The 18754-nt window shown below is 42.0% G+C and overlaps 1 protein-coding gene across 3 annotated transcripts; it reads right to left on the reverse strand.

Annotated features, from left to right (window-relative positions):
* Positions 1-6745: 6745 nt before the first annotated feature.
* On the reverse strand, positions 6746-16706 carry CENPS (centromere protein S). Of its 3 annotated transcripts, none has more exons than XM_035118334.3 (5): positions 16547-16706; positions 15707-15830; positions 14881-14914; positions 10692-10758; positions 6746-8698 (listed from the first exon to the last, which is right to left on the reverse strand). In XM_035118334.3, exons 1-5 carry the CDS (start codon positions 16589-16591, stop codon positions 8540-8542), a joined length of 429 nt encoding a protein of 142 aa, XP_034974225.3. In that variant the 5' UTR covers positions 16592-16706; the 3' UTR covers positions 6746-8539. The 3 variants fall into 3 exon arrangements, with proteins under 3 accessions (XP_034974225.3, XP_034974224.3, XP_060132214.1); XM_035118333.3 differs by having other exon boundaries at positions 16505-16659; XM_060276231.2 differs by lacking the exon at positions 6746-8698 and adding an exon at positions 8766-8883 and having other exon boundaries at positions 16505-16694.
* Positions 16707-18754: the final 2048 nt, after the last annotated feature.

The raw sequence follows: 18754 nt of genomic DNA on the forward strand, positions 1-18754 counted from the left end.
GAGAGAGAGAGAGAGAGAGAGAGAGAGAATTTCCTAAATTTCTTTAACAAAACATTTCAGGATCTGGTTTCCATGCTCCAATTTTAAATGAACACAAAGTTCTGAGAAACCAAGGCTGTGTTCTTAAACACACTTGTGGAGATCAACAGGGCTTCCTTTGAAGTAAATGCATTTAACTTTTCAGCTTCTCAATCCTAACCATCTGTTGTTGGGGTATGTTGTACACATAAAAGTACAATGCAGTTATCTGCATTTTTAATGGATTCAAAGAAATATAGGCAGAACTGCGTTTATACCGTGATTCGGTGGAAGCCCAGAAAAACAATAACACAGGACTGAGGTTTCTAAGAATCTCAACTTAGAGGAAAAGTGGGATAAAAAATGCAATTAACAGAACAATTTAATGGTACATGTCCGTCTTACTCTCCAATGCTATAGGCAGCCCAAACACATCCATAACACAATTATAACAGTAAGGAGCATACCTCTCTTTTGACATGGCGCACTAGCACTCCTAGCAATTTGTTGGAAATGTGTAGAAGTTATTTACAGGGAAATATACATGGAGTGTGCTTTATTTCACAGTCTGAATGAGATGGGAAACATCAGTTAAATGCCCTACGAACACATCTGCACACGAGTTGGGATTTATGAGCATACAGATTTGGTTCTCTATGCACACATCTAATATCAACAAAAGGGAAATTACATAACAGCACTTGCTCCCCAAGGAGAGAAGTCACCGATCACAGACATCTCAAGTCCACTGGTGCCAGGGCAACATCCCAAGAAGTAATTTTCGTTAGCAGGAGGAGAAAGTCTTCCAGAAGAAGTTCTTACAGGGTGCCTTTTCCCGGGCTGGGGGCTGAGGATAAGGGGCTCTGTCTTCCCGAGAGCTGAGCCCAGCCTTTTCCTGCCTTGATAGTGGTGCCTCATTCGTACGAGATACCCAGTCGGAGAGGCCAGAAAGGAAAGCAAGCAGCTCACTTCTTTTTATGTCTGTCTGTGCCTGCGAATACTTGCAAATGAAGCAGAAGTGTATTAGGCATTATTGCGGAAATGCAGAACGGCAGGAAAAGCTGGGAGAAGCACAAATTGAATGGTTTTACAAACACACACAAAGCATCAACTCCTTTGGGCAAGAGTAACACAGTTAAAATGAATTCAGTTTAAAATGCAGAATTATATGTTTCAGGTCTGTGGAGCCTTTGGCCCTCCAGATTTTGCTGAAATACAGCTCCCATCAGTCCTAACAAGTATGGCCACTGGCCATGGGAGTTGTATTTCAACAACTGGAGCGACAAAAGGCTCTCCACACATGATTTAGCTGAATGAGTGCTAGATTAAATCCATAAGAACAAGGGAAGCTGCATTCTATTGAGACAGGCCACTGGATCCATCTAGCTCTGTGGAATTTCCTCTAGTCTAACCAGTTCTCCAAGGTCTCATGTAGAGATCTTTCCTAGACCTGCTGGAGACTGGACCAGAGACGTAGCGCACACAAAGCATGCACTCTGCCACTGAGCCTCCTTGTCCCATTTTCATGTGCGCTCTTTACCTACCTAGTGGGTAGTGTTGTATTTTGTGAGTCAGGATGTGCCATGGCAAGGGGGCGGTTGAAGAGGGAAAGTATCCTTCACCCTAAAGATGTTTCAAAATGTGTTACTGTACTGTTTTCATTGGGGAGAGGATTTCATTTATTGCACTGTTGTATTTTCTGAGTTTCATTGTTTGTTATAGATACACATTGCCTTTGTTATTCTGCAAACTGCTTAGAAACAGTCATAAGTAGTAAGCAGTATATAAGGATATTAAATAAAGACACTAGGCATTTGTCTTTTTCAAGAGCAGAAATGACAGAGATGAGTGATGAGCTTCTATACAGATTTATATCCAGTTGACTGCATGTCTTCTTTTTCTGCCTCACAACTGGAAGGGAGGAGAATTCCTTTTATGTCTTAATTTTCCAAGTCTTCAGTGAAATTGCAAACAAAATGAATTTTCTAAAAGTAATTTTTTGTGTACTTCCTTTTAAGGATAATTCCACTCTGGTCTTCTACTTCATTCAAAAGCTCTCATTAAAAATAACGACAAAGGCGATCAGGTATTAAACTATCAGGCTGCCACGTTGTAGCTCATCCAATAATTTGGATGAAAAATATCTTTTTAATGATCAATTTTATGAACTGTTTCTTGGATCTTTTTCAAGAGAGCATATAGTAAATCAAGCACTCAAGAGTTGAAAACTCTTAAAACTGCTTCTTTAATGACCATTTTGAAAACCCCATAGCAGCATTCAATTATATTGATAAATGGGGGGCTTCAGATTTTCTTTTCTGTATTATTTAAAGCCGAGACATATACAATGGAGATCTGAGGGAGAGGGAGAGTTCATCAATAATACCTCAGCCAGCTCAGCTCTGCTCTCAATGGGCTTTGTTCTTTCCCATCAGTAAGCACAGTTTAAATTTTACACATCTGCATTCTTTGAGTTTTTAGCAATTCTCATACATGGCTTTTATTCAAGTAAGTCCTACTCAGAGTAGACCCACTGAAATTAATGAACTCAAGTTAGTGTGTCTGCTCTTGGTAGGACTAGCATTGGATACAACTTTATGTTTCCACAACACTCAGTAATCTTGTTAAAACCAAATGTTTGGAAGCTCTATTTTTATTTTGTTAAAAAGTGCTGGAAACAGAGAGCTGTACAGAGGTTTCATTGCAAAATGTCCCAAATCGCAACAAGACACATTTAGAGTGCACAGTAAAAAGGTTCCTACAATCAGAGGGGTTTACTTGAGTCCTTCCTTGGAGATTTTAAAGCAGAGGTTGGATTGCCATCTGTCATGGATACTTTAGTTGAGATTCCTGCATTGCAGAGGGTTGAGCTGGATGACCCTTGGGGTACCTTCCAACTCTACAATTCTATTCTACAAATTGCAGCTGAGGCTTTAGTTCTGTAAGAGAGAGTACAGTGATTTGGGATAATACAAACTCAGGCTATCTACTGATTAATTAATTTAAATGGTACCTAAATTATCCAATCAATTTATTTTCCCTCTCTGTGCTGCTTTGCAGTGTCTGTTTTGGACTGTAGATTCCTTGGGAGCAAAGACCTATTTCATTCTGCAACATACCATGTTCTTTAAACTGTGTGCAAGCCACATACAATTCAGAGTAAACAGGCACGGGTTGTACTTTTAATAAAGCCAAAGCTAAGAGGAAAGACTAGTTCAAATACTGTACTTTTCCCCAACAGTCACAGAACAGAACAGAAAAAATAAAACAAAATCACCCAATACCTCCCTCCCAAAGCCATGCCAAAAATTAAAATCTGTCTCCCTTTCCTGCCAATTAACAAACTGCAATACCTTCTTACATGGGAGCAAGCCTCACTGAACTCAATAGGACCTGCTTCTGAGTAGCCATTAACAGGATTGCTCTGTCAAGCTTTCATTGATTATTCTATGATTAAAGCTTGCTCACATAATGGATGGAAGGCAAAGTAATTCCTGGCTGTGTTTTATATCAATTGACTCCTAATTCTCAGCTTACCTTGCTGTCTTTCCACACAAGTCTTTCTGGAACAGGAAGTGTTGCGGGTGTGGGACAGGAGTAGATCACCACCAGCAGAAACAGGCAGCGCATGAGGTGCGCAAGGAGTGCCATCTGGTTCAGTTCTGCCAGGAGCTACCGGTACTTGCTTGCAAGTTATATTCTGTACCTTCCCCCACCCCTTTTAAGGGGAGGGGGCACACACTTAATGTTTTTTATTCAAAGAACCCCCTCCTCCTCGCAACCACCACTACGCCTTCTCCCTCCCATCTCCTTCCAAACACAAGCAATGACGCACAAATCAGGGAGCAATTAAGTCCCAAAATTGTGCATCTTGTTTGATTTTAACCCTTAATTAGAGCCTCTGGGTGCCAATCCCATTAGAGTACATTTACTGTTAATTTAAGCCACATATGCATTTTTCACTTGCTAAAAACAACAACCCAACCAAAACTCATTTCCTTGCCATTATTCCCATAATGATTAGGCCACTTTGAGCACAAAAATAGGGTGATTTAGCAACAAATGACTCACGATGGTGCGTTTAGTGGAGGGAGAAATGCCTTCTGAGAATAATCGAGAAATCTGCTGCAACAGCCTCAGGATATACGGTACTTGGAAAGAACAGAAATTTCACTTCTATGAATACATCAACACCAGCAGAACTAAGTTTGGGAGTGATGCTTAAAATCTCCAGACTGCACTACAGGATCCCAAGGAGCAATTCAATGGCATTAAGGGGCAATTCAATTGGAGGCTGTTAAGCTTATTGGGGCTGCCTGTTCTCCTTCCCTCCAGGTAATTTTAAAAGCTGCCTTGTTAGAGGTGTGAGCCTTGTAGCACAAGCTGAAGGGTCTTGTACTCAAGTCAGGGTCTTTGCCTTGGGCCCATACCCCTGTGAGGAGAGAGTCCATTCCTCCAGAGACTGTGGAAAGGAATTATCTTAAATATTCCACATGGAAAAACGGCATCATAGACAATCCGGATCAAATTTATTAAGAGTGAAAAAAAGAAGCCAAGTCTAAAAGCTATGGGAGATATTGCTGCTTGGGAGTGTGGTGCTGCCATACCCTCCAACTCCCGGTAAGAAAAATCCAGGATCAGCAGCGGCACGGCACCAGAAGTCGCTTCTACACATGTCTGGACATGTGTAGAAGCGACTTCCGGTGCCCAGACATGGGCAAAGCGGCACCAGAAGTCGCTTCTACGCATGTCCTGTGTAGAAGCGACTTCCGGTGCCGCTCTGCCCCAATTTCCAGTGCCGACATGTGCAATGCAGCACCCGGAATCGGTTCTGCGCATGTCCAGACATGCGCAGGAGCCTCCCTGGCAGGTAGGAAATCGGGGATGGGATTTTTCTCTATTCGGGATAACAGCGGGAAACGGGTTTAAATACGGGGTTTCCCGCGAAAAATGGAAGACTTGGCAGCTATGGCTACTGCTGCACTCAACACCCCCTTCCAGAGGGAAGGCACAGGGCTAGTGCTCAGCATTCATTTCTGATATGTTGAACCACAAGGAGTTTGCACTGAATTTGACTGTTTTGAGGAATTAGTTTGGGGTTGGGGTTTTTTGCCGTATTTATGTTGTTGTGCTTTTGATATCATATTGATTGTAATATTTGCTCATTTTTAATGCCTTTGTGATAATTGTGTGCCCCTTTGAGCTCAACTTCATTGTGGAAAAGTGAAACACAAATGCTAAATCAAGCCAAAATCAATGGGGGGGGGGAACCAACCCCTTTACTATGTTACTAGCAAAGCAGTTCAGGGCAGAACTAGGAAATGGATTCTGGACAAAGGTAGGGGGAAATTCAGCTTCTAGCTCCCTTTATTCATTTTATTTTACTATTTCTTTATTGGACTTATATCCTACCCTTATTCCCGAAGGAACAGGTGGGATTCACAAAGATATTTCTTGGTAGAAGCTAGGAGGCAAAGCTGTCAAGTGGCAACGTGAAAGATGTCGATAAAATTATACATGGCCCTTCTTCCTTCTTTTATAATACTAAACTTCAATGGGTGACGCCAAGATTGATTGGCAGTAGGTTCAGGGCTGTCTAAAGAAAATGTTTCTTCACACAACTGGTAATAAATTTATGAATGTCACTATCACAAGAAGTGGTGAGGGCCCTTAGCTTAAGTTTCAAAAGAGGCACCGACACACACATGAAAGGAGGGCATGCCTATCAACGGCTACTAGTCAAGATGGCCATGCCACAGGCCTGAGCTGAAATGGATGGTTTGATCATTATATCTCCAAACCATGCGGGGGGAAAGCAGATAGGGAACTTGGGATCCTACTGTGAACTTTGGAACAATATTGCAGGCAGTACAGTGGAACCTCTGTTTACACCTACCTCTGTTTATGAATGCCTCTGTTTACAAACGCCACAGACTCAGAAGTATTTACATCCGGGTTCCGCGGCACCGGATGCGCAGATTGCTTTTGCACAGAAGCGATCGTGCACAGAAGCACTCTATCGGCACTTTGCGCACACGCAAAAGCATGCTTTTGGGGAGCGAAGGCCTCAGTTTACGAACGCCTCCGTGGAACGGATTGCGTTCGTAAACCGAGGTTCCACTATATGCCAGTTTATCAAGAGAACTGCTCCCCTGGAAACTTCACAAGGAGGGTTCAAGGCACATTGGTATTAGGAGTTTCATCTAGCATGGGTCCCATAAATGAGAATATTTCTTTGATAATGAAGGGAATCAGTGAGAGAGACAAAGGTGGTTGGAGCTGAAAACAGGAAAAAGATTTCACTTATGAACTGACACTTAAAAGAGTGTCTGCCATTGAGTATGTGGGGATATGGTTAGAGAAATGGGAATGGGGTGTTTATAATAGCCAGCTATGGACTTTTGCTGATTATTATTATCAATCCTGTCACAACTGGCATCTACATATTTATTAAACAATGAAAGTGTATAGCCAGAAGGATCTCAAACCTTATTCTGTTCATGTATGCTCTGCAAAGAGCCACCCTTGCTTTGGAGAAGTTTTTTGTTTGTTTGTTTCAATTTTTAAAACAAACTTTATTATTTAAAAAAGTTACATAGGTATAACATAAATATAAAATATGATTTTCCAATTCACCAAAAAATATACAAAGAATACACAAAGAATATGTAATCAAACACAAAATTTCTTGTTCGCAATGTGAACAGTATATAACCAAAATATTTCCTGTTTCATCTTAGATACTTCCCGTCCTCCTTATTATACAATATCAAATTCTTTCTGTGCCATGAATTGACATTATAAGTTTTCTGCTTTCTTTTCCTGTTCTCCTCATCCTTGTCTTTCTCAAACGTCATTCTATTTCTGCTAATAAAGAATTATTTGGGTAGTACATTTTTAGATATTTTTTGTAAACACGCCATTATTTCGATACCTTTTGTGTTGATGATCCCCTTATTGAGTCGGTTAATTTTGCCAGCTGTAAATATTCAAGCATGAGCATTTGCCACTCCATTATTGTGGGTAAGCTCTCGCTTTTCCACTTCCTTGCCACTAAGATCCTGGCCGCTGTCAATGCATAAAGCAGTAAAGATTTTGTTTCTTTTTTAACATCTGGGGAAAATATATTTAATAAAAACATTTCCAGCCTTTTCTTAATTGATTGTTTAAATAGTTTTTTATTTCCTCATGAATGCTGTTCCAATATTTTCTGATATCCTGGCAGGTCCACCACATGTGGTAGTATGACCCGATGTCATTTTTACATCGCCAGCATTGGGGGCTTACCCCTCCATACATCTTGGCCAGTTTATGGGGAATGAGATGCCATCGATAGAACATTTTCATGTTGTTTTCCCGCAGACTATAGCATGCAGTAAATCTCATATCCTCTGCCCATAAGTTTTCCCACTGCTCGATCTGGATGTTGTAACCAAAGTCCTGGGCCCACTTAATTATTACTGCTTTAGTCTGTTCTTCTTTCGTTTCCCATTCCAAGAAGTAATCATATATCAAGGAAATATTTTTCTTTTTAATTCTAATTAGATTCATTTCAAATTTTGATGTTTCTGTTGCCAACCCTTGCTTTACATCTGTTCCAAATTTTTGATTTAATTTAAAATATTGTAGCCAATCTGTTAGATATTTTTTAATTTCCTCATACTTTTTCAACATTGGTTTCCCTTCTTTAATTTCTAATACTTCTCTTAATGTGGGCCAATCATTTCTCATATTCTTCCTTTTCACCGCTATGGCTTCTATTGGTGAGGTCCAGAGCGGAATTTTGGGTTCTAATATATTTTTGTATTTTATCCAACCTTGCTTTGGAGAAGTTTGAGGGATGTTCCAGCATAAAAGTTTTCACTCACGTAGGAGGTCTAACCTCTGGCGGCCATATGCAGACCTCCAGATTCAAAGGCAACTTGTCAATCAATACCAATTGCAGGGGGGGGGGGGTGGCAGCTGGAGAGGGCTACTGCCCTCATGCATGAGGGTTTCCTGGAGACATCTGGTAGACCACTATCAGAAGCAGGATGCTGGACTGGGTGGACCTTTGGTGTGATGCAATACGACTCAATGTGTCCCAAAATTTCGAAGAAAAAAAATCTCTTGCAGGGGTGCTGCTAAGGAAAGGAAAGGGAGCAATTCTTCTGCAAATGCTTGGCCACTCTGAAGACAGGGACTGATGAAAAAGGCAGTTATTCACATTTAATTACATTTAATACGTTATGACCTAAGGCCTTTATACAATGCATTATGTGTTTAAGTAAAGTGAAATAGAAAAAAACTTATCAATGTTTTCCATTTGCTTAAAATGTCTCTTTCCCAAATGTTCAAAGCATCTATTTTTCATGGCTGCTGTAAGAAATGGAACTGGCATACCAACTGCATTGTGCTTGCTTGCTTACTAATGAAAACCGCAAGAGTTCTACCCAAGGGCAAGCAGCCACTGAAGATCCCAAGGCAGTCCCAGGATCTCATTACTCCCTGTTGAAAATGATGTAGTCTTGATAAGATAAAATCATGCCATGTTGGAATCATCACTTTCAGCCACCACATGTTCCTCCTGTTCATCAGAGGCTCTTCTCCCTTTCCGAGAGCCCGATTTCTTTTTCCTTTTCTCTTTTTCTTCCAGGCTACTCAAAGCAATTTCTTCACTCTTCTCAGTGATGTATTTCAGCTAGAAAGAAATAGTTTTTATTACTCACCTATGGGGCAAAGTATCAGCTAGTGAAAGCATTCCTCACCACAGCTTGGCAAAAGAGCACATGCTTTTCATGCAGAAGGCTGCATGTTCAGTCCCCAATAACTCCAGCTGAGCAGTCAGGTAGCAAATAGGAGACTTCTGTCCAAGACTCTGGAGTGCTGTTGCCACATGTCAGAGTAGACAATATTAAGTTAGATCAAGAGTAGGGAATCTTTTTTCTGGATCTTTTGCTCATACAGGACTGTTCTCCCCTCTCACACACACACCAATTAGAACAGGGGTCAGCAAACTTTTTCAGCAGGGGGCCGGTCCACTGTCCCTCAGACCTTGTGGGGGGCCGGACTATATTTTGAAAAAAAATATGAACAAATTCCTATGCTCTACAAATAACCCAGAGATGCATTTTAAATAAAAGGACACATTCTACTCATGTAAAAACATGCTGATTCATGGACCATCTGGGGGCCGGATTAAGAAGGCGATTGGGCCGCATCCGGCCCCCGGGCCTTAGTTTGGGGACCCCTGAATTAGAACAATACTAATAGCAACCAAGTATAAACAACAGGCTATTAACTAGCACAGCTGTGATCTAAGAGTGTATAGGGGCACAACTGTCTTGCTCTTCCTGATAAGACATTATATGCCCAATTAAGCTATACTGCAGCAATTAGTTCAAGGACACACAAATCAGCTGCACCCTTTGCACCCCCTCAGCCTTTTCTTTGTAGCTGCATATTGCGCAGAGGGGTAGAAAGGCTTGCCTAGATTACCTTAAGGCTAGCAGAAACACACAGCATTTGAAACTGAAATTCTACTTTCTCTGTCTCTTTCTCCCTCTCTTTTTACAAAGGAACAGCTAAATATCCCAGAGAACACCTAGATCCAAAACACAGCCCTTCTCATACATAAACAAACCCTGACCTGGACTAGATGCTATGGAACATACACAGACAGCTACCCCTGATAACAGCAGCTTTGTATCTCCTTTTGGCAATGTGCAGCAATATAAAAGCTTTGAGATTGCCCTTACAAGTGGGGGGAAACTAGCAACATTAGTCTGTCACATCCCACATTTTGTGTTGCTAGATTCACTACAGGGATGGGAACCTCTGGCCCATGAAACCAATATTGGCCTGCCATGGGTTCCAATTTGACCCATCAGGCAATTTTTCAAAACCACAGCCACAAGTCAATCAGCTTACATTATTCCAATGGGTGGGTGACATCAGCCGATAGGCGGCGTTAAATTTTGTGTCGGCTACACCCACCAATACTCCACAGGGAAATGGTGCGTATGACCAAAGCGGTAGGATATAACCCTCCACTCATCAGCTGATGAGTAGGGGATAAATCATTCTCGGTTTCCCCACCCCTGAGCTACCAGGAGAAGCAGGGCTATTTTTGACAGCAGCCATTCATCTCTACTAACATTTAGTATCAGTCCAAGGGTCCAGGAAAATTTCAGTCACCCAGGACATTCTGTTGCTAACCAGGAAGCAACTTTCAAACAGAAGACTTTTGCAGAACTAGAAGGTATCACAAAGTTTTGTTACACATATCAGGGCTTCAATCAAGACCAAGGTTCTCTCTCCCTCTACAGCTGCAAAATTAATGCAGTAAAAACCAGGAAGATTGAGGTATCAACAATCACTGCTGTGGTAGACGGTCATTATATATTTGAGCTTTGTGTAGAAATGCCACATACTTCACCCTTGCATTTCATGGCTGTTTTGAACCACTTACAACTACTGCTGCTCCTTAGTCCAGCATGTGTCACTACACAGAGAAGCATGACGAAGGGAAGAGAGAGGAAAAAAGCAGAAGACAGATATTCAAGGGATGGAGCAATAACTAAGGAAAGCAGTTTCTCCATCGGCAGCAAATATTAATTAGTTTGAAGGCATCCTTAGGAACAAACTGCAAGACTTCTGAACAATGTGCCAAGAAAACAAGAGGTTCATCTCACCAAGGACTTGCTTCTTCTAGCCAAAAGCTTTACATCCTCAAGGTTGACTGTACTTCGTTTTGCATGCCTGTGTAAAGAGGGAACAAAAACAAAACGAAGCACCAAATCACTAAAACACTAGCAGTTTGCAAGAGGATTTGCTGGAGCTTAAAAATGTTATCTGTAGAAGGGCTTATTTGACTGTGAAACTATGGAAAGGACAGCCAAGGCAATGTTAACATTACTTGTTACATCTCACTGGTAAACGAAGCAGCAACCGTTGGGTCATTTTTTAAAGCACACCTTTAGCGACTATGCTACATACTTGGCTTGAATTAGCAATCTTATTCTGATGTCCCTCCTCAACCAATCACCCTCCTGTTCTACTCACTGACTTTTGTTGACCCTACAGATAAACTCTGAACCATAAGTGTAGCTCTTGATTCTCGATACTGTCATCTCTCTGGGGCTGGCTCAGATATTTTTGCCACCCTAAGCTGGCAGTCATCCAGTTATCACAGAGGGTTCAGTCACACTATCAGTTCCAACAGGGAACCAGCCATTTTCAAATCACCACAAGAACCAATATTTATGTGCCACTTCAGGAAATTACAAGTGTGCTCTTTGGACTGAGCTTGCCTAGGAAGCTGCTGAGTCCCCCTGTATGGCTCAGGCTGTCTTGATCTCCCCCTGCCACTGCTTTGTCTTCCTGCTTAACTAGTTGCTGCTATAATGCTGGTTCTTTCACCAGCTTTTTCCATAGTCACTGGGTAAAAAAGCAGCCAGGTCATACTGTGCCACACTAGTACCTTCACTGTGTTCCTTGCTTGGCTTGGGAGGAAGCCTTATTTTATATCATCCCCATCTTCCCTTTTACCAAGTCATAGCCTGTTATACGACTTCACACTACAGGTAGAGGGTAAACCACATTCTACAAAGAAACATCAGGGCTACAAATCATCACTGCAGGTAGAAAACAAGTATATCAGGGAGTATATCTAGACTGAGTTTTCTACGAGGATGTGTTTAAGAGGATTCTGTGTGCTGCCGCAACTGTGTAATAAAACCCTACCATTGCCATCTCCCTCTCTTGTTCCACGGGAGGAACTGGGTTATAGGCAGACATATGTCTGGAACATAAATATCTGAATCTACACACTGGCAATTTAAACTGGAAAGGGCATGGGGGGGAACCCCTGTGATTCTCCCTTTAATGGACAAGAATTTGGATCAAAGCGCCTTCTATTCCATTTTGATTCTATGATGAAAAAAAGGAAGGCTTCACTGCGATAGCATTTTATCTGTGCTTTTCAAAGCTTCTTGGGACTCTCAGACAAAACTGTTTGGGGGTGGGCGGAGGAGGGGTTGCTTCAGCAAACTGTGTACAGTATGTAAAATCCAATAAAACAAAACTGGCTGAAAGTACCCCACTTGCTGCTGAAGACCAAGTGCTTTACAATCCTACTTGATTTACACAATCCTACTTGATTTACACAATCACACACTGGGTCATTATGCAAACATCTGCCACAACTACAAAAAAATTCCAGTGATCCAGAAGGATGGACACACAAGCAGGTGACCACAGGAGCTGAAAGCTGCGAAATCTGGATGAGTAAAAAGGCCCAGAAAAATACACTGGGCTAGATGGTCCCCAAAGAGAACTAACAAATAATATTCTAGCAGCAGGACAGGTGTGAAGGAGGGCAAGGCCTAGGAGAGCAACAGCAGGTACGTCAAAGGCAAAAGTGTGAGTGGAGATGTACAAGGGCCTTGAAAGTGCTGCTGACAAGTCTGAACAAGGCTAGAAAGTTAAGATAGGGTAGCAAAACCTCCCAAACCCAGCCATAAAATGATGGCATCAATTAAGTCCAGAGCACGCTCTGCCAAAGGGATTAGTGACCTGATACTATCTGCCGACTAGAAGGCAGTGTACCAAGACTAAGCAGGTCCCTTAGCTCACTCCATTCCAAAGGCTCAGTGCAAAATTAACAGCATTAATTTAATACAGCCATTGAAGTATCTGTTAATACACTAAGATATAGTAAAATTTGCTCTGTTCCTGTTTTCCGCCTGCTTTGATCAAACAAAAGCAAGAGGTTTAGATAGCAGCTGCGTGTCAAATTTATGCGTAGGATATTATTTAATGTAATCCATCCAGTGCTACCGTATTTTTTGCTCCATAAGACGCACCTGACCATAAGACGCACTTAGTTTTCAGAGGAGGAAAGGGGGGGAAAGCCCTGTTTTGGGGGAGGGGGAATCAGCTCACAGTTGTGCAGCTTCCTTTGCAAAGAGGAAAAGTCCCATTTTTTAAAGTATCAGCTCAAAGTTGTTGAGTTTACTTTGCAAAGGGAAAAAATCCTGTTCAACTCACAGTTCTGCAGCTTCTGATAATCTAATCAGCCAGATAATCCAATCAGCCAGTCACATGTTGCTGGAGAAACAAACAGCCTCCTCTGCAGAACATTCAACAATGGAGGCCTGGGCAAGGGGGCGGGCGGAAGGGAGTTAGCGTCCCTTATCTCCCACCCCTATCTCAGCTCCTGAGTGGCTTCTGTTCAACACCCCTCTTTCCCTCGTTAGCCTTTAGCTCTTTCTAAAAAAAAAAAAAGAAGAGACTTCCCCTTACTTTTTAGGAGGAAAAAAGTGTGTCTTATGGAGCGAAAAATACGGTATTTTTCTAGAAAAAGAGGTGAAGGAACTCAGCACAAATGCCTCCCTCGTTCTCTTAGAATGGCAATGGTGCCTACCTAAAAAGTACCAGAAACGAGTTCCGGCAAGTTCTGGCTGGGAAAAAAAAGCCCCGTACCCATCCATGTAATCTTAGGGAGCAATAAAAGGACGTCTGTCAGCTCAGGAGTGAGCACATTAAAAAGGAAAGAGGACCCAGATAATATTTTAAAGATGAATGTGTTGATTTTGAACTTTACCCACTATCTGTTTCTGTGACCCTCTGTTCTGGCCATGCTTCCTAACTGCAAGGATACAAGGCCAGAACACTGATAGAGGAAGCAGCCTCTTCAAAGAGGTAAGCAATTCCACCAACCACTTACTTATCAGTAGCAAACAAGTTTTCAGCTTCCGGAAGTCAAACCTTTCTATAAAAGAACATAATGGCAATCACTTTAGATTACCAACAGCTCTAATTTGACAGACTGGAGGGGTGGGTTCTATCATATGGGAAGACACCTCACACAACAGACTCTTCTGAAAAGCTTAAAACAAACCACCTACTCACCAGCTCATGAAGGGGCTCAATTTTCAGCCAACAAAAGGAGACCATCCAACAGTTGTGTGCTGCGTTAGGCATAACACCTGCATGCAATTACTTTAGGCAGAACACAATCCACCCACAAGGAGGCAAGACTCAACACAAAGGCTTCATTATCCTCTAGGCAATTTACTATTTGTCTGTGTTGTGCAGATACATTTTTGTGCTTTGTACTGGCTTCCAGAGCAATTCCAAGACTAAAATGGGGAGGGGGAGAATGAAAAGCCTGCCAAAGAATCGAGGGTACGTGAGAATTATTCACACTGAGGGAACATACAGACAGTTTTTAAGCGAAGTACTCAACCATGCTTCATAAGAATGTAAGTGAGTGGGGAAGAGAAAGAAACCTTACAGGCTAGAATCAATACCCTGCATTCAGACTACAAAATAAATAAAACTATTGGCCCCAACAGAGCACAACTGCTGAAGCAATGCTGCATACTGACGTGAACATTAGCTGGTTTCTGGGGAAAGTAGGTACAGGAAGGGAGGAAAGGTTTATGGGTACTTCCAGATGGGGGCTTAATTTGCAAACGGGACATTCAGCTATTGAAAACAGGTCACTGGCAACAAGTTTGCTCGATTTTTAAACTCTTGGATAGCTCAGTTCGTATAGCATAACTAAATCTCAGGTTGTGGGTTCCAGCCACACGTTGGGCAAAAAGATTCCTGCATTGCAGGAGGTTGGACTAGATGGCCCTTGTAGTCCCTTCCAACTCTACAATTCTATGATAAATCCAAATTAAATGGGGTGGGGTAGAATACAGGTTGTTGTTTTTGATGCTGACGACTTTGTGTGGACTCTGAAAAACTTGCATAGATAAGCAGCACAACACATAGCTGTCTGGAGGTACCCTCTTATCTTTTCTAGATTTCTCACCAGATTAATATGCACAATGTCTAGTTTTAAGTAGCACATATTTCTACAATACTTACCTGGCAAACATTTCAAGGTCTTTTGCAAAGTATTCTGAAAAACAAAGGGGAGGAATCTCAAACATTTTTCCCTTTTTGGGGGTTGAAAGGCAAATGTTAAGTTTTATTATTTTAGCAAATTTCATGGCCAGTTATCAATTACTAACATATGAGGCACCTTTCAGCCTAAGGAAAAGTTTCACAACGCAGGTCATCACCAGGTCCCCAGTATCATCATAAGCACATCTTGCTGAGTTCAATGGGACCTACTCCCCAGTAAGTGGGATTTAAGGATTGGGCCGCAGCCTTAGCGAGATGTCTCCCTGTTGGGGATTTAATAATCTACTGTATTGTGCTGCTAAGTATGGAACAAAGGTGCCAGCATGTTTGCAAATCAACTTCTGTGACAGAAGGGAAAGGTGTCTCCTGACTTGTTCTCTCCTGTTCTAATTTCTGAGCTATTGTAATTACTTTTTCAAACTTTCCTTCACCCTCAAGAGGACTAGAAAACTTTTTTTTAGTGATTCATCATGCCTAGGATACCCTAGCTCACTTAAGCAACAGAACACACGCAGCCCTAGAAACAAAGAAAATGATTTTTTAAAACAACAGTTAATTTGGCTTTGAACAGCAGTGTTGACATTTGCACTGTTGATTTCTCAGAACTCATCTTGTGTACTCCCTCTAGTGCCAGAATTTTTTTAAAAAAATCATCAAGTCAGTTCTATACATATCTAATTTCAGTTCTATTTTTTAAAAACAGCAACAACAACAACAACAACAACAACACACAAATACTGATTGCTCCTACAGATAAATATAGATATCTGTAAAATATATGCCGTACCACACTGCCTGAAGGCAATCTCAGAAATAGCTGCTATGGTTTGTTTACTGAACTGAATTTCTTTGTCTTGTGAAACTTCTTCACAAAGGCCAGCAACCGTATAATGGCATGCAGCCTTCAACCTCTGGGGAAAAAACAAAAGAGAAAACTTGCACTTCATTTATATACTTACACACTGACCCGAAAATTTTACATCTCTGTCTCAACAACACACTTCGTTAAGTAAATTAAATTAAGGTGGCTGGATACTCAAGAACATTGTAAACAACTGGGTATGCCCGTTGTCAAAAAAATTCGTTAATAAAGAGATAATAAAAACTATTTCACTGGAATCATGACTGAAAGGGCATCATAAAATAATGGATTGTAAGGGATCTTGTCCTTTTGCACCCCACTCCCCGAGAAAACCCCCAGATCACCCAAATACAAATACTATCCTACCAGGGGAACAGTTTATTCTATGAATTTGTTTTCTTAAAATTACGAGCGGTGGTGGGAGGGAATTCACATAACATAACCAGAACAGCTTTAGACATCGCAAATGCAAAACGAAAAATGGACTCTAGCTTTCTCGCTCACACACGCACTTTAAACAATGGAACAGCACTCTACACATGCCCCGGGGGCACCCTCTCTCTTCCCTGAGGCTGGAGAAGCTACGCGCTGCAACGAGTGCAGGGCCCCGCTGCGTCCCTCTCCCTGGCAAGGCAACGGCGCTCTGCACACACTCTGGAACACGCGGTGCGCTTCCTTTGCCAGGGAGAGGGAGGTAGCGCGCTCTTCGCTTCCGTAAAGTACCTTCCGGAGGGGCCGAACTCCGCAGCGCCCCGCACCCCATACCTGGGTGTCTGAGAGGCGCCCAACGGCCGTCGCCTCCGCCTCCATGGCAGCCCCTTTCTGAAGGCGGAGAAGAGCGAAGATGGCGCTCGAATTTCCCGCCCAGCCCCGCCTCCTCGCGCGTTGGGGGCGGTAATGGCGGCGGCTCTGAGGTAAAGCGAGAGCGGGGGCAGGGCAGGGGGCGGGTCATCGTTGGGCGGCGTGGGGGGACCTATCATGGCGGGAGAAAGGGGCGGGCAGGGCGGTTGTAAGGAAGGGGGGCATGGCTGTTGGGCGCGGGACTTTTCTGCCCCAAAGCGCTGTGATAGCCTATCACTGATAGGATTGGAGCTGGGCTGTGGGTCACGTATTTTATTTATCGAAATTTTATGACAACGGGCCTACCCAGCTGTTTACAATGTTCTTGAGTAGCCAGCCACCTTAATTTAATTTACTTAACGAACTGCTTAATTGTAATAAAACCTCTAAGCTGTTTGTCCTTTTAGCGGGGGTGGGGTTTAAATGCTTTTATATTGCTGTGTATATCGGCCTGATATTCTGTGAGGGGGTAACTTTTTATAAGTGAAAATAAATAATGGTACTTTTACAAGTGAAAATAAATAAAATGGATGTTCATTTATCCATTCCATGTACATCCCTCCCTTCCTCCCAAAGGAAGCCAGGGAGGCAAACCCATCATTGCCAAATCGCATTCTCTCAGCCAATCAAAACCAAAATAATAAAATAACTCAAGACTTTTATGGAGAAGTAGGCAGAATATAATTTTTTGAGGGAGAGATAAAAACAACACTGCTCCAGAATTAAAACTGCATGTCTGGGTAGACTTGTGGGGATTGCAGGTGTGGGTCATGGGGTGTGTTTTTTTAGCCCCCTTTCCCATTTTGCTTAAAGGTTAATTAACAAAAGTTTTCAATACAAAGGAAGAAATTAAAACCACCCTACGAAACACACACAATCCATTTAAACTGCATCATTATCCATGAACTTTCAATCCTACAATTTCCATTCTTTTAAAAACTATAATATCAATAGCTGTATCTACTGAAGACTTTGCAAAATGGCCTTATACTCTTTTTGAAAGACTTTGCAAGACATTGTGCAAATGGTTCTCTGAAAGTCTCCCACTTGTGAGTTTTAAAATCCATATCTGATCCTCACCAAAGCATGATCACATGCAGAATTTGCTAAATTTGTTCAAGCTGTTCCTTCAACCTGCCCCACACCAACCAATTTCAACTCTCACTACTATCTGAGTAATATATATAACTAATATATTTGTGAAATATGTATTTCATTAGCATTCTTACAAGGTCATGTGGTGTTCCAATCAGTGAAACAACATAGATTGGCATATTTAATCCAGATAACAACTTCATCCTTGTCTCAAAAGTGAATTGATTGCAAAGAAAATTTTTAAACTAGACTGAATCCCAGGTATTTCTATGAAATACCTCAGAAAGCCACTAGATGCCACTAATGATCTATAGTTTAAAAAAATCAAATATCAATTTTTGTCATCTATATTCCTACCTCCTCCAAGAGTTTGTCATTTTCCAATACCTGTAGCAGGCCTCTCGTCATTATAATCTGCCATATCACACTGATGAAATAAGAAACCTCCTTGTTTGGAAATCAGATCACCACTTATGTTTGGGAAATCATAGCACAAGAGTGGCTAAGACTCAGGGCCATCACCAGAATTCTGGGGCAGGGCATGGTATCCTGGTATTTCATAGATCTATAGTCCAGATATGACTGTACCACTACCACCACAGACACTGCCCCAACCAAGGGGAAGGTAAAATGAGGGTAATAACAACAATAGGGAGGGCAGAGAAGGGAGTGTTCACCAGTCCATCGATCCGGGGTGGTTTTGGGTTGCTTCGTTCGGCTGTGGTTGTTGCAGGGCTATCAATCTTTGGGGTGTGGATTTAGCTGTGGCTGCTTTGTAGTCTTGCGGGGTATTTTTGGCGGATGTGTTTTGTGAGTGAGATTTGGTTGTACTGATTTGCATTGTTGATTTGTTTCGTTTTGTGATTTCTTCTTCCCCTTTACTGTTGTCCATTCATTTGCTGTTGTTTCATCATGGTCATTATCTGATGGGTCTAGCGATTGTCATTCTGGTGGAACCGTTTCCTCCCTTATATGAGGACATCTAGTGAGGTCCTTCTTTGCATCCTTGAAGACTCCAACTACCAAGGTTTTTTTCTT

The sequence above is a fragment of the Zootoca vivipara genome, chromosome 6, assembly GCF_965207765.1.
Source record: "Zootoca vivipara chromosome 6, rZooViv2.hap1.1, whole genome shotgun sequence".
NCBI classification, from domain to species: Eukaryota; Metazoa; Chordata; class Lepidosauria; order Squamata; family Lacertidae; genus Zootoca; species Zootoca vivipara.

What these genes read in the sequence shown, in the direction of transcription:
- CENPS (XM_035118333.3), bottom strand. Translation starts at nt 16,591, where the DNA reads ATGGAGGCGGAGGCGACGGCCGTTGGGCGCCTCTCAGACACCCAGGTA. An exon ending in GATTGCCTTCAGGCAGTGTG is followed by an intron (nt 14,915 to 15,706) that starts GTACGGCATATA and finishes TTTGTTTTTCAG; the next exon opens with AATACTTTGCAAAAGACCTT. An exon ending in GACCTTGAAATGTTTGCCAG is followed by an intron (nt 10,759 to 14,880) that starts GTAAGTATTGTA and finishes CTCTTTACACAG; the next exon opens with GCATGCAAAACGAAGTACAG.